The 15,197-nt window shown below is 33.8% G+C and overlaps 1 protein-coding gene across 2 annotated transcripts in view; it reads left to right on the forward strand.

Annotated features, from left to right (window-relative positions):
• The window catches only part of LOC150106890 (sodium-dependent proline transporter-like), a 196,563-nt gene that overhangs the window by 158,693 nt on the left and 22,673 nt on the right, over positions 1-15,197 (forward strand). For both annotated transcript variants that reach the window (XM_090392797.1, XM_090392796.1), the window contains one exon: positions 11,513-11,612. In XM_090392797.1, coding sequence (XP_090248923.1) covers positions 11,513-11,612 — 100 coding nt within the window. The remainder of the gene's footprint in view (positions 1-11,512; positions 11,613-15,197) is intronic.

Consider the following 15,197-nt stretch of genomic DNA (forward strand, 5'->3'; position numbering starts at 1 on the left):
GGAGTAGATGATATTCGACCAGAAATGCTAAAGTATGGAGGTATGAAAGTTTTGCAGTGGCTAAACTGCATAATTCAGAGAGCCTGGTCAGAAGGTCAAATTCCAGTTGATTGGAGTAGAGCTTTAATAGTTCTCATCTATAAAAAAGGAATAAAGCTGAATGTGAAAATTACCGAGGAATTTCTCTACTAAGATTTATGCAAGCATACTTAAAAAGAGGTTGAGAAAGATTGTGGAAGAGAAACTTGGAGAAGAACAAGCTGGGTTTGGGCCAAAACAGAAGTTGTCAAGGTCAGATTTTCACTTTCTGACAAATAGTTGCAAAATTGTGGGAATGTGACAAGGATTGTACTTAAGTTTTGTAGATTGAGAAAAGGCATATGACAAGGTGCCTAGAGAAAAGCTTTTAGAAACACTACAATTATATGGGGAATATTAGTCAGGGAAATACATAGTCTATTTGTAAGTTGTAAATCAGATGTAAGAGGGTTTAATGTAAAATTAGGTGGTAAAACAAGGATACACATCATCTCCACTCTTATTCATCATCTATATGGATCACATTATGAAAGAAAGTGGCATTAGGTCTGATATTAAAACTGGAGATGTCATACTTAGCTCTTTGCTTTATGCAGATGATGTTGTACTCCTAAACAAAACTAGTGCAAGTCTCCAGGATTCTGTAACTAAATTGAATAACAGCTGTAACAAATTTGGCATGAAAATCAGAAATAGAAAAACCAAATGAAGACTGTGAAAATAAGCAGAAACATTGAACACATCAACTTCATTCTGAATGAAGAGCCTTATTGAACAAGTAAAATATTTCAGCTATTTAGGCACAGATTTTAGTGAAGATGGCAAGTTAAATCTGGAAATAGATGACAGAATAAGCAAACCTGATTGGTGGATAGTCAGCTGAATAAATTTATATGCATTGCGAGAGAAATTAGCATAAAAAAAAAACTAGCAGTGTAGAAGACAGTGTTGAAACCAATTTTAAATTATGGATTTGAGAGTTGGGTTAGAATTAAAACACTCAATAAAAGACTAGGGACCACCACAGATCTGAGGGTTCTGAAAAAAATTAGGGGAGTGAATAGATGGCATCAGTAGCAGAATCATATTAAAAATAAAGATATTTGAAAGGAACTTAACATTATTAGCATTCAAGAATTTGTAAGAAGAGCTAATTTAAGATGGTATGGCCACTTAAATAAAATGGATGAGGAAAGGCTAGCAAAACTGGTATTTGATGCTAAGATGGCAGGAAAAATACCCAGAGGAAAACCAAGGTCTAGGTGGATTGATTCAGTCAGAAGTACCTTGAAGCATGAAATGTGACATATGACAATATTGGAGGGCTCACAAGTAATTTGGAGGAAAATTGCTCATAAAGCTTATTTGGGGGAAAATTGTGGATAGAAGATTAATAATAACATAAACTTAATCATGTAGTGCTGTCATAGTAGCTTGAACACTTCTTGAGGGTACATATCAGGAAATTGATGATGATGAAAATTGTTGTATATCATGGGAAGAGGAGAAGAGCATAGTGAATATAATATTTTATCTGTTTTAAAGGGATTGTAGTCACTGGCAGAAAAAGTGTAGTATTTTCACCTCTAAGAGCTGTGAAATAAATAATATTGGTCATATGTATCTGCCTTTTGAGGAATATTAGCTTCTTAGGCTTGAATGATGTTGTTTATGTAAATATTTCTATTTTGTTTTGGCTTTCTATAGATGGACAACGATAGCAAACAATGTGACTAATGTGTCTGTGAAAGATACAGTTGATTCTTTTTTGCAGTGAAGTACAGTCAACTGTTACTATAGCAAAAATCTAATGAAAATTCCCGAGTATTATTCCAGAGCCCTACTGGTAAAGTGCTATGCTAAAAGAAATTAACTCTAGCAAACTATTCACTATAAACCATTCTAGTAGTCTGTGAATTTGCAGAGTTGGCTGCATATTTTTGGATGCTGGCTGTTTAAATACACTAAAATGTATATAATATGTCTGGATCATTTTTTTTTCAGCTGTGTTGTGAGGGCTTTTGTCTCTTAGGTGTTCTATATGTAGAAACTAAGAACCCATGGCAGTCTCTTCTACTTGCCTGTATATTTTTCCATTCCACGTAACAATAAAATTACAAGTCTTTTTCCCCATAAACAGATTCCATCCTTTGACACATCCTGGAGTGTATAATTGTGCCTGCAGCTCAGCTTACTATGGAGAGACAGAAAGAACTTTTTTCTTTCACTGAGCAGCCTTCTAGTCAGGACTAGTATACCACTCATGAGATAACCATTCCCACTTTATTAAATGAAAGAAAAGCCATTATTACAGATCTGAAAAACTGTTTTTGAAATCAGCATTAGCAACACAGCATATCCCCTAAACTCAAATATGGCTTTATTAATTTACCCAAAATTTGGAAGACTTATTTTTAAGACCACATTCAGTCCAACATCCATAGGCTAACTACAGTATATATTCAATCTAGAGGGAATACTGCTCCATAGATGTTGGTTTGAATTCAGCAAAATGTCAACAGCTTAATAAAATTATATCATTAGTTTTGTTCTTATATGGTATTCTGAGTTAACACTGTTAAATAGGTTTACGTTATAAAGAACTTTACTTAATATCAAGTAAATAAAAAGAATACTTAATTCATAAATTCACTTACATATATAGCAAATACAAATTCCATATAATTCAAATGAAATAACTAGAAGTCATTTGAAACTAAGTTGTGTTGTGTTTAACTCAGCAATTCTTCTCATGGAATTTCTCTGTTTTAAAAATCATAACTCAAATATCAAACTGCATTTACAACTCTGCAATTCTCTGGTTGATGCAACTTTTCAGTCATGATATAGAAAGAGATATGTAATGCAATCTAACAGGATTCTTTTAGTTAGCATAGAATGAGTATATTTCAGCTATGTAATCTTGGAAATAACTATTATGTTAAATTATACATGTTTTTGATTGTAAAATGTTACAAAATATAAGACTTATAAAATCTACATATGTTTGTTAATAGAATCAACGCGCTCCACAATAAAATCAAATTTACTCTAGAAGTAGAAAATAACGAAAAGCTACACTTCTTGGACATACTAGTTAAAAGACACGGTAACAATATCAAACTGTCCATTTACAAAAAACCTACGGACACTGGACAATATCTACATTACTCTTCAAACCATCATAGGTCACATAAACAGAGCATCATCCACATGTTGAGAAATCAAACTAGAAACTTTATCTCCGACGATGAAGAAGTTCAAACAGAACTGTCTCAAATCGCTATAACACTGTTGCAAAATGGTTATCCTTGAAACATCATCAACAAATTTCTATACAAAGATAACCAACAAGAAAGAACAGTCTCTCAGCAAATTTCAACAGCAGTCATCCCCTATATGGGTTCAATTTATTAAGGTTGTATTTAAACCAACTACTAGCATCAGACAGGTTCTAAGATCTCCTAAAGACAGTGTTCCATTTTATAAATATCCAGGTGTATAATATTCCATGCACATGCGGTCTTTTCTACATTGGACAAACTTCGAGAAGCCTGGAAATAAGACAGAAAGAACATGTTGGCGATGTAAATCACAAACAGAACGATCACCTCCAGGTTAGAACACTTTTCAACTTCGAACCACACTATAGACCAGAATAACAGCTCTATGCCCTACGTAGACGAAGATTACAGACATCGATTATTTAAAGAAGCAGCAGTAGTACTACATACAGGCAGCAACCTAAACAGAAATCAAGGGGCCATACTGAATGATACTTGGAAAAATCTAATTAATTCCCTCAGTTCAACAGAACTACAGTACGCGAATAATCATATCACGCGTTTGTACGTAACGCGTGTTCATGATACTGAGTAGAAATGTCATGCGAACGTGTTACCTTAGCTACCTAACAGGTATTAACGTTTTTGTATTCTTAAACCTTTTTTGCATTTAACATGTTTTTGTACTGTGCAAGCCTCGAGAAAGCTAGTCTGTTACTAGTGAAACCGGTAGGCAATATTGTACGTACATATGCACAAATTAAAAATCTGTGGTCAGTTTAACAATGTCTTATATTTTGTAACTATTATGTTAAATGCATTAACATCACTAAGACTTAAAACTTTTTATTAGTCGATGATTAAAATGGTTTTATTTTAAAGAAAACATCATACCATAAAATTTTTCGATTTTTTAATATTTTTTTAAATTCTGACATACTTTATAGGATTAAATTATCTTTTCTGTAAGCATTAAGTTCTTAACCAGTTTTTTAATGCTATTCTTATAGATAGGGAAAACTTTCTGTTAAGTGGGGTAATATGTTGTAGTACACAAGACAGAATTATTAGTAAACAAAATTTAGAAAGCATTGAATTTAATGATGATGAAATTTAAAATTCTTATGAGCTAAAAAAAAAATTGTTGCAAAGATGACACAACCAGCAGAGTAAATAGAAGTCTGCTAGCCATTGGTCAATCTTTATCAGATAAAAGATAGAAAAACTTTGAGCTTGGCACATAGTTCACTAGATGCTAGTTAGAGTTTGGTTAGTTTGAGAGTGAGGAGGAGTTTATTTTATTTAATTGTTGATAGGGTGAGATTAAGATCTCTGCATGTTTATTACATGTTTCTTATTGCTAATGATTCTGAGCAACTTAACCGGTTTTCATTTTCTTAGAAATCAATAATGAAGTCCTTGATTTCAGGTATGTATTTCAATATGTATGGCATGCAGTGATATTTCCGTAGTTGGATTTTTGATGGTATTGCTAGTGTGCTTTTGTTTGTTTTTTTCTTTGTGGTTAGGAATGCACACTAACAAAATTCTAACCACTGAAATCAGTGCATCAATCATCAACCAAATAGGAATTTAAAGAATGAATAGTGGATTCAGTATAACAAGTATTGCATCTGTGCTAGCAGTTAAATTTGTAAATAGCCATGCAGAAGTATCGCAGAGAAAGAAATTTATGCTGCATTATATGGTAACTATAATAATCCCAGAAATCAGATTGAGACAGTTCCATGGGTGGAAGAATTAAAATGGAGATTTATCAGCAGTGAATAAGAGCTAGTTAAGATCAGAGTTCAGCAGATAACTAATGAAATCAAACAGGAACTGCAGATGAAAAAGTATAGGAGATGAAGAACAGTTGTCTGACAAATGGTAAGACACAATCCAGGAAAGGGACTACGTATAGTAAAGAAAACAAAAGTGGAATGTAAGAAGAAACTAGCACTATGGCCCAAGAAAAATCATAAGCAGTTTTTTTATTATGTGGCTAGTGGGAGGAGAAATGACCAGATGAATAGCCATGTTGTTGTCGTGTGGAGGATTTAAGTATGTATTTTATGACTGTCCTTGTATTCAGGGGCTGGTTTCCCTGTTCTGAGGGATGAAAAACCTGAGTTTTCTGGTGAAAAAAATCCTCTTTAGTTGAAAGAGACCATATAAAGGTTCTTCACGTCATGAACAGGAATCGAACCCAGGTCTTTCCGACCAAAGGGCTTCATCTGGACTGACTGAGCTATGGGGGCTCTATGAACAACCCTGTTAGATGGAAAAGGGGATTAACTGACCAATGCAGTTGAATTAGCAGAGCTATTTAATGAATACTTTCTTGGGTTATTTCATCTTGGAAAAGCAGATTTTTTTTTCCTGGAAGGATGGAGAGGATTGAAGGTTTAGAAGTGCATGAGGAGAATATGTTTAATACTTATACTCTGGAAGTCAATTAGGCAGTGGGACAGGATGGGATTTCACCATGTGTTTTAAGAGAATATTCTGAATATCTGATATCTCCATCAACCTATTGTTCAGTGAAAGTTTAGCTACTAGGAAAGTGCCCAATGAGTGGCAAGAAAATAAGACATTGCCATTGCACAAGGTTGGTGATAGAATGCAGGCATAAAACTGCAAACCACTTTGTATTTTTTCTGATATTCGAGAAATTAATGAGAGATCACATACAAAATTGAGCAGATTAAGGTAATATCTGTGAAGGTCAACATACATTTAAACAACAAAATTACATGATAACCAACAGTAATAAACTTTAATTAAAGTACAGATATTTCTTACTGAAAATAATAGCACATCATCAGTATGTAGAAACACAATCAAATCAAGTCAATTGGTTTACCAATTAAAAACGGTTGCTATGAGCTAGAAATCAATATTAATAAATAACATTAAAACTATTTTTGATGTTAAATTAATTTAATAAATAAATTACTTTATTACTGTGATTATACTGTAAATTTGTTGTTTATAGATATTCCACAGGTACCTTTAATGATCAATATGGATTTATTAAAGCCATTAGGAAAAAGAAAAACCAGGACATCCTTTAAACGATTCAACGATGACTTCTAAGGTCACACTGGCACACACTGGCCTAAATCCTTGATATGCATGATGATGATGATGGATTTGTTAAAGGGTACTCTTGTTTGAGTAATTTGCTTGTCTTTAATTATGATAAAATGACAAGAGCAGTTGACAAGAGAAAGGTATATACTCTTTTGGATTTTGCAAAGATTTGATAGAGTTCCACATGATAATTTGATATTTAAGTTACAACACGTAGGGCTAGATATCAGAAAACTCATGTGCAGGGAAGCAGTATCAAGGAAAAGGAGGATCATGAGTGGTGTTCCACAGGGATCTGTACTGGGATCTTTGCTTTATAACCTTTCTATTAGTGATTTGTCACTGGGCTGCAGGGAGATATTCCATTGTGTGTAGATGATGTGAAGCTTGGAAGGGTCATTAGTAATAGTGTTTATTTAAAATATTTATTTAAAATAAACACTATTACTAAGACATTTTATTTAAAACAAATGATAGACAATGGAACATTATGAAGATAGTGAAGGTAACCCAGAGGATTGCTGTAGTAGTGAGGATTTTGACCGGTTAACGGAACAATTCATCGCTAGGAAAAATCATTATGGGGAAAATTCATTGCGGAAAAAATTCACTGAAAGTGTTATTCGCTAGAAAATTTAAATGATATTACATTGATACCATATATGAAAAGTAAATGCAGTTCAAGATAAAGTTCACAAAATATAGTTATGTATTATTTATTTAGATTTTAATTCGATTTTCATAATATTTTTATTCTTATACAGTGAAAGTAATATTTTATTGATAGGCGAGTTTCCTAATTTTTGTTTCGTCTTAAAAATTTATAAATATTCTTTCTTACTTAAATATTCCACCTGTTGATGGAATATTAATATTTACAAAACTGGAATAGGGTGGTTTAGGGAGAAAGGGCACCATATTTAAGAATGTTTATTCTGAGAACTATTCACTATTTTTCTGCACACTCAGACACCCATCCAGATGTGATACACACACACACACACACACACACACACACACACACACACACACACACACACATACATTTTATCTGAACTAATTCAGAAGAGATGTGTTTCAGTTATTAAATACATGTGTATTTTGAAAATGACTCCACTTTTCCTGCATAGGAAAGATATGTTGTACACTGTTATTGTTTACAGAGCTAGTTTAAGATCGTGCACTTTTGAGTAACTATATTAAAGAAAATTACATTAATGCTATCATAATGAAGTAAATCAACATAAGCTAAGTTGCCATCTGCAGCTGCAATACTAATCTTTATGTTTTCCTCCAATACGAGTACTTTATGACACTAAGAAATTTTATGTTTATCCTTCTTTACTGAAAAAAAAATATGCAAAATAATTTGAATATAATTTTTTTTCATGGCAATGATTCAGCTTTTTTCTATTTTATATATATATATATATATATATTATATATATATATATATATATATATATAGACACAATAGTGAATGCAGATGACGTCAAAATTTTGCAGGATGATTTGGATAGATTGGAGGTCTGGGCTAAGGAGAATGGATGTCAGTTTAATGTGGCAAAATGTAAGGTTATGCATTTTGGGGTGAAAAGATTGGCGGCAGTTTACTGCATTGGTGGAACCGTGCTCCAGGAAATTGATGAGGCACGAGATTTAGGAGTGTTGGTAGATAAGGAATTGAAATTTAGGGGACACATTGCAAAATTGACCAAAACAGCTCATCAAATCACTTGGTTGCTGAAGAATACATTGACAAGCAGAGACAAGCAGGTTATTGTTCCTCTGTATCGAGCCTTGATAAGACCCCATCTAGACTACTGTGCTCAGATTTGGTCACCTAGGTTTCTTCTTGATGGGGAGGAGGTGGAGAGGATCCAGAGGCGAGTGACCAAGATGATAGCAGGTCTGTGGAATGAACCGTATGAGAACAGGTTGAGGATTTGTGGGTTGCAAAAATTGGTTGATAGGCGGAGGAGGGGAGATATGATTGAGACATTCAAATTACTGAAGGGTTTCTATAAAATTAATTCAGAAGATATTTTTGAGAACAGGGCTGGTTGTGGGAGGACTAGGAGACTCCATGGAAACTGGGCAAAAGTGTGGTTAGTAAAGGTGTTAGAGCTGGGTTCTTTACTTTTAGAGTAGCGAATGAGTGGAATGCGCTCCCTGAGTCTGTGGTGGATGCTGTGACAGTGAATGAGTTTAAGGCGAGGTATGATAGATACTGTATGAATGTCAAATAGTTGTGATGAATATGATTTGGGGCCTCCCTCGATGAGTCTAATGACTCCCTGGAGTTGCCCGTAGTAATAGTAATAATTTCTTTAATATAATTGCTCAAAATTGCATATATGATCGTAAACGATTAATTTTCCCAGGATGAATTTTCTTCGCGATTAATTTTAGCTCAGTCGGTATAGACAAAGTCCTTTGGTCAGAAATACCTGGGTTCAATTCCAGTCAGTGACATGAGGAACATTTATCTGATCTCTTTCGACGAAAGGTGAGTTAACCATTCTGATATGGAAGTAGGGTTTTTTTTTTTCACCCAGAAAGTAGAGTTTTTTTCGTCCCCACAACAGGCCAACCGGCTCCCTGGATTAGTCCTATGCCTCCCTGGGAGGCATAGGACTAACCACCTTATCCTTGGCACGAGTACGGTTTGGAAGAGGGACAGCTCCGTAACAGGCCAGTAGGCCTAATATGAAAAAGGAAGAAGAATATATTTTTTAATTTTCTCCATGATGAATTGTTGGTGAAGAATTTTCCTTCAATGAATTGTACTAACACACATTGACCACTAGAGATAAGTGATAGAGTGATAATACCATTGTATTGTCGTGACGTTCTATTTTCATGTTATATTCTAAATCCGCCATCTTGCTAAAAGTCACTTTCATAAAATAAAGGAAAACTAATTGCAAATTAATCACTGATCTAAGGGTAGAGAAATTTCTATTATACTGCGCCACTCTATCCTTAGATAAGTCTATATGAATTAGTAAGATTAATTCAAAATTAGTTAGCAGTCTTTTCACTCATTCAGGCCGATGGTATTTATTTTCTTTCCTTCTGGGATTCCCGCTAGATCCGAATTTTTGTGAACGGTGCAGTAAGAAGAAATTCAGGCAAACACAATATTTAGATTAACAAAATAAAACATTTAATATATGATATATTACAAATACATGAATTCAACTTTAAATTGAAACAACACAATCTACTTAACACAACTCGCCAAGTCTCTCATGCCAATTCGATGTACTAAACTTTCATATACAATTCACAACTTCAAAAACACATGTCTTCTTAACTCAAGTTAATATAACAAACTTCACATTTATTCAGTCTCTACAAATCTGTCAGCTCAATGTTTATATTCACAGCAGGCACTCATCTAGGTAGACAATGTTCCAAGCAAACTTATTCCGGACTTTGAGCTTCGAAGTTATATTACAGTTAATGTTAGCACAAACAAACAACTATGACTAATCTTACCAGTTACAATCTTCAATACATCAACTCACTGTGAGTACACTTATGAATTAACTTATTTACGTTAGCGGAACACACACAATAAAAATTCTCCACCGTTTAAACTGTACTACTGTTATCGCACTTCACTATTCTAAACAACAGCTATAAGGCACTGATATCCTTTCTTGTTTATTTTTCTCCAACTAATCAATATAGCCTTTTTCCCAGGGCAACATATAATTAAGTCGTAATCTTAGATTAACTGGAATTAATCAGAATTTCCCATTGAATGTCCAGTTCTTTGTTATCTGATTACGGCATCAACTCTTCCTCACAACAACAGCTGATTTCACTTATAATATTAAACTTTATGATTCACTACGTTTTGGTTCACTTCCGAACACTATTCTCATGAATTTCTGCCCTAAAGAATTTATAATTTACTTCCACTTCTTTGCTTGTATGCTACCTTCCTACTGGTTCCGCAAAACTGTCTCCTCTCTCTCTTACTCATAAAATCTCAATTCTCTCTTTTCTATATACTTTCACTTCTTTTTCCCCCCCGTTCGAATGCCACGTTCTCTTCGACCCGTGTTGTTTACTCATGCGTCTCCATGACAACAAACTAAACGCAAACATTTCGCTAATGTAATACAACGCTCTACTACTACATGAGTGATTACATAACGTTAAGCTTTATACACAAATATGAATAATTAGAATATTTGCTTTTCAATAAATGCGTAGTTAATATTGCAAATATAAGTTTCTATAATATTGACATAACAATAAATAAAATAGCTTAACAATAATTAATACAGAATCTATTTACCATTAACACATTTCTTTGATTAAATAATTAAATAATTGATATAATTAAGGTAGTTATATGATATCAAATTACATTTACGTTATTTACAATAAATAATATTTACAACGCAGCCTTTGTAATGGAAATTCATGTTGGATTCTGAATCAAATAATATTTATTCTATTTTCTACATAATTAGAATCCAACAGTATAAAACCCTGATCAGACCACATCAGGATTATTGTGCTCAAATCTGGTTATTGAGATTTGAAGAGGATAAATTAACCATTAGAGAGGGTACAGAAGTAGATAACAAAAATAACATTAGGACTGTATAATGTTATTTATGAGGATAGACTGAGGTCATTCAAACTACCAAGTTTGGTGGATAGAAGATGTACGGGTGACATGATTGAGACATTTAAATTGTTGAGAGATATTTACAAGAATGACACTGGGGAAACTTTTCATAATAGAAGAACAAGATGGAAGAAACAGGGACAAGAGGTCATTCTTGAAAAGTGCAAAAGGAGGTTGTAAGTAGTAAGGGTGAGAAGTATCTTTATTGTGTGGAGAGTGTTGGACCATAGAATGCCTTGCCTGTTAGGGTGGTGAATGGGCATAAGGAGTGGTATGATAGACTTTGTGTTGTCTGAGACTCCAGTGAGGTCCTGAATGGTAATAATAATAAATTATATAGCATTTTTCTTAATAGATTTTTTGGTTGCACAGTTATTTTGTTTATATGAATTCCTGTTCATATTTTTCCTTTTTTTTTTTTTTTTTTTTTTAATTATAGGGTGGCATTTATATATTGACAATGTTAGATTGGTATAGCGCAACTTTAACTGTGATTTTCATTTGTATTATTGAATCTCTCGTCATTAGCTGGATATATGGTAAGTATTTAAATTGACTTCATATATGTGTATGTGTGTGTGCTGTGTTAATATAAATTTACGTCTCGTGATATTCTGATTATCACTATTGTTGTGATATTTAACACAAATTTGTTAATAGAAAAATAAATATACTTTTATTTTGAATTTCGTGAATGGCATTGAAAAATTCATGTCTAAACTTTTACTGAATTACTGAAGCACATTTTGGCATATATTGTTTAAATGGAAATTTCCTTCACTTCATTTTTTAACATTTTAGATTCACTGTCCTTTCACTGCAAAATAACTTATCTTTATGTAAACCTAATTAATGTGTCAGTAGGGTGGCGTTACTCCCATCTACATTGCCAGTTATGTCCATCAGTTACATGTATTTTCAGCTAGTTTGTATGTTTTTTAGGATGAAAAACCTTATGACATCCATACGAGACTAGCTAGGTCACCTTTGTTTGAAAAAAAAAAGCATTGCAAAGGTTATTTGTCTGGACAGAACTTAAACCCAGTCATTCCAACTAAAGAGCATAATTATCAAGTGAACTACAGAGTCTTTCTGGAAGTTACTGATATATTAATTTTATCCTACTAAAATTTTATATCCAATGGTTAATACATTTCAAGCAAGATACATGCAGGAAGTCTGTTTTGAAGAATCAGAATATCTTCATAGCATAGCAATGATGAGGGGAACCAAGAGCTTATCTGTTTCATCTAATTTTTTCCTTCTCAACATTTACTGAACATAAGCAAAAGACATTAATAAACGTAATCTCTCAAGCTAAATTTAGAATATTTCCTAAATCTACTAATGTTGAAAATTTTGTTAGCTATGGTTCATGCTATCTCTTTTCACAGAAAAAAAAAAGCTTTGTATAACTGATTTTGTAATAATGCATTTTAAAATCATCTTAAACACTTGGCTTAAAGAACAAAAATTAACTCTTTTTACAGAGAGAGAGAGATGCCAAAACAAATTATCCTGTTAGTGAAACAGAGATTATGCATAAATCTATTTTAAGTCTTAGAAGGCAGCTTCTTAGAAGCTGCATTCTAAGTTTGCCATAGTCTGCTTTAATATAGGTACATGAGATAACTTTCCAGGTCAATAATGCATGATCACTTTGCCTAACTGGAGGCAATATGGCTGGCTCTATTGGTTATGAACACATCCTCTGATGCTGTCATATTCAGCAGTCTCAAATCCCCAATCTCCTCCATCACATGCTCTTTCGAGTAATTATCTCTTAACAGCTGTATAGATTTTATTTCCTTCCCGTCACATGACTTTTCCTCCTTCCAGTTTATTTCCCATAGTTGAAATCCCCCAATAATAATTCCCCAATCGGAATTTCTTCTACTAATTTGCCAATTCCTATTGTCCACATCTTCTTCTACACTCCCTAGTCTACTGCAACAACTGACTATATATTTTATCTTAGGAGTTTACCTGTCTTGCAGCCTTAGGTGTCTCTGTTACATGATTGGAAGAACAACAGGAAAATACTCCCTGCAGTTGAAAAATACCAGAGTTCGATTCGATTCTTATCCTAATGAGAGGAATCTTTATATGGGTTTTTTCAACTGAAGGTGAGTTAGCCAATTTCATAGGGAAGGAAGATTCCTCTCATTAGGATAAGAATCGAACTCTGGTATTTTCAGGAAAAAACCTTTTTTTCCCTGAAAACAGGTTTTTCACCTTGCATAAGGCAAGTTGGCCAGAGAATACATGCAGTTAACATAAAAAATGGTATTAGTTGGCAGCAGATGGCATGGTTATGTAGATGGAGGATTAAGTCTTGCAGATGGTGTGTTGTGTGGTGTGAGTACCCTTCTTGGAGGCATCATGTGTTAATAATAAAATGCATTTCTTCTGCTATCATCATCTTTCATCAACCAGTCACACTAATGCCTATACTAAACTAATGTATAGTAGTATAACATATGCTTTACTAGTATACTAATACCTTTCTTGCATTAGTATATATAAATTGTATCTCCCTAGCTCCACAACCATATCATGCACTGGATATCCCATTCAAATTTGGACCTGAGGAGCCACATTCAACATTTTTTATTGTTTTCATGCTCACTCACTCTAAAGGTGCCTGCATGTGCACTCCTCTGAATAGCTCTAGTTTTGCTGACTCTGTACTTCTGAACTTATTGAGCAAAGATTTTTTTCTAGATCCCTAACTTCAAATCCATCCAAGTGTAGCATCCATCAGTTATATATAAGCCTTACTGTCATCAAATTCACTCTGCACATCCACAAACCACACACCATTCCTCCTGCATAACTTATGCATTTACTCATTTGCAATCATGACCCATCTTCTGAACCTCCCTCTGTGGGAGCAGACTCACAATCTTTATTCTCTCTCTCATTCTTCTCTTTCTCTTTTTTCATGCAGTTCTTTTCTTTCATATCATACATGTTACCTTTCAGGTCATTCGAACCTGACAAAACAATCAACTCTTTCACTTTCTCCTTTTCAAACCAACAGCTACACTAACTTCCCTAATCTTCATTAACCTACATTAACTACACTAATCTTTGTGCTGGAGAAGTACATTTTCATCACTCTCAACAAATATCCCTTTTTCATTCTCTTGTCTTTTTTACCTTCACATTACGTCTATTTCTTTCTCATCCCTGGTGTACTACTTGCTAGACTTTTCTTGATTTGTTCAAATTGATACTTTGTCTTGTGAAAGATTCCACACATGTGCTGTATCTCTCATCCGAATTCTATTGTTCTCCTAATCTTCCACTGTTTCTTTCATGTTATCATTCATACCTTTGGACACTTTTACCACTGTAATTTCATTTATAATAATTGAAATTATTATAAATGATTTATAAATATTAAAAATATATAAATATATAAATATTATAAACTTCAATTAAGACAGGGTACATGTGGAATTATCGGGCTGGAAAGTATGACAAGCTTAGGAGTTTGATTGGTTCAGTGCCATGGCATGTAAAACTGCAAGGACTAGAAGTTGATAGTGCATGGGAGGTAGTTAAGAAGTGCTTGCATGAAGCAATGGCTGACTGTATACCTAGAGTCCGAATAATAAATCAAGTAGGGGTTAAATGGATGAATAACACCATTAAGCTTGAGTTGCAAAAAAAGAAACAACTATGGAGGGAATTTAAGGAGAAGGGTGACCGGCAGGCACATGGCACATGAACGGTATAAAGCGCAGGCCAGAAGGGTGACGAGTGTGGTAAGAAAAGCAAAAAAGGATTACGAAAGAACATTGGCCATGCAGGCTAAAGAGAATCCTAAACAGTTTTTTAGATATGTAGCAAGTAAAAGGAAAAATGTACATGGCAGATTGATTTTAAAGAATGCCGATGGTAGGGAGGTAACTGAATCAGTTGAGATAGTTGAGTTACTGAGTGAGCACTTTGCAAAAGTATATCATCCAGGTGGTGACATTGCAGAAACGAATAAACCAGTAGATTATACGGGAATTGTGGTTAATGAAGTGGAGGTGAGTAGTCTATTGCATAACCTCAATGTCAATACATCTGTGGGATTGGATGGTATACCAGCTCGTGTTGTACGAGAAGCA

The sequence above is a fragment of the Typopeltis vanoorti genome, chromosome 5 (genome assembly GCF_054136105.1).
Source record: "Typopeltis vanoorti isolate ZY-2024b chromosome 5, IOZ_Tvanoo_1.0, whole genome shotgun sequence".
In the NCBI taxonomy this organism is placed as follows: Eukaryota; Metazoa; Arthropoda; class Arachnida; order Uropygi; family Thelyphonidae; genus Typopeltis; species Typopeltis vanoorti.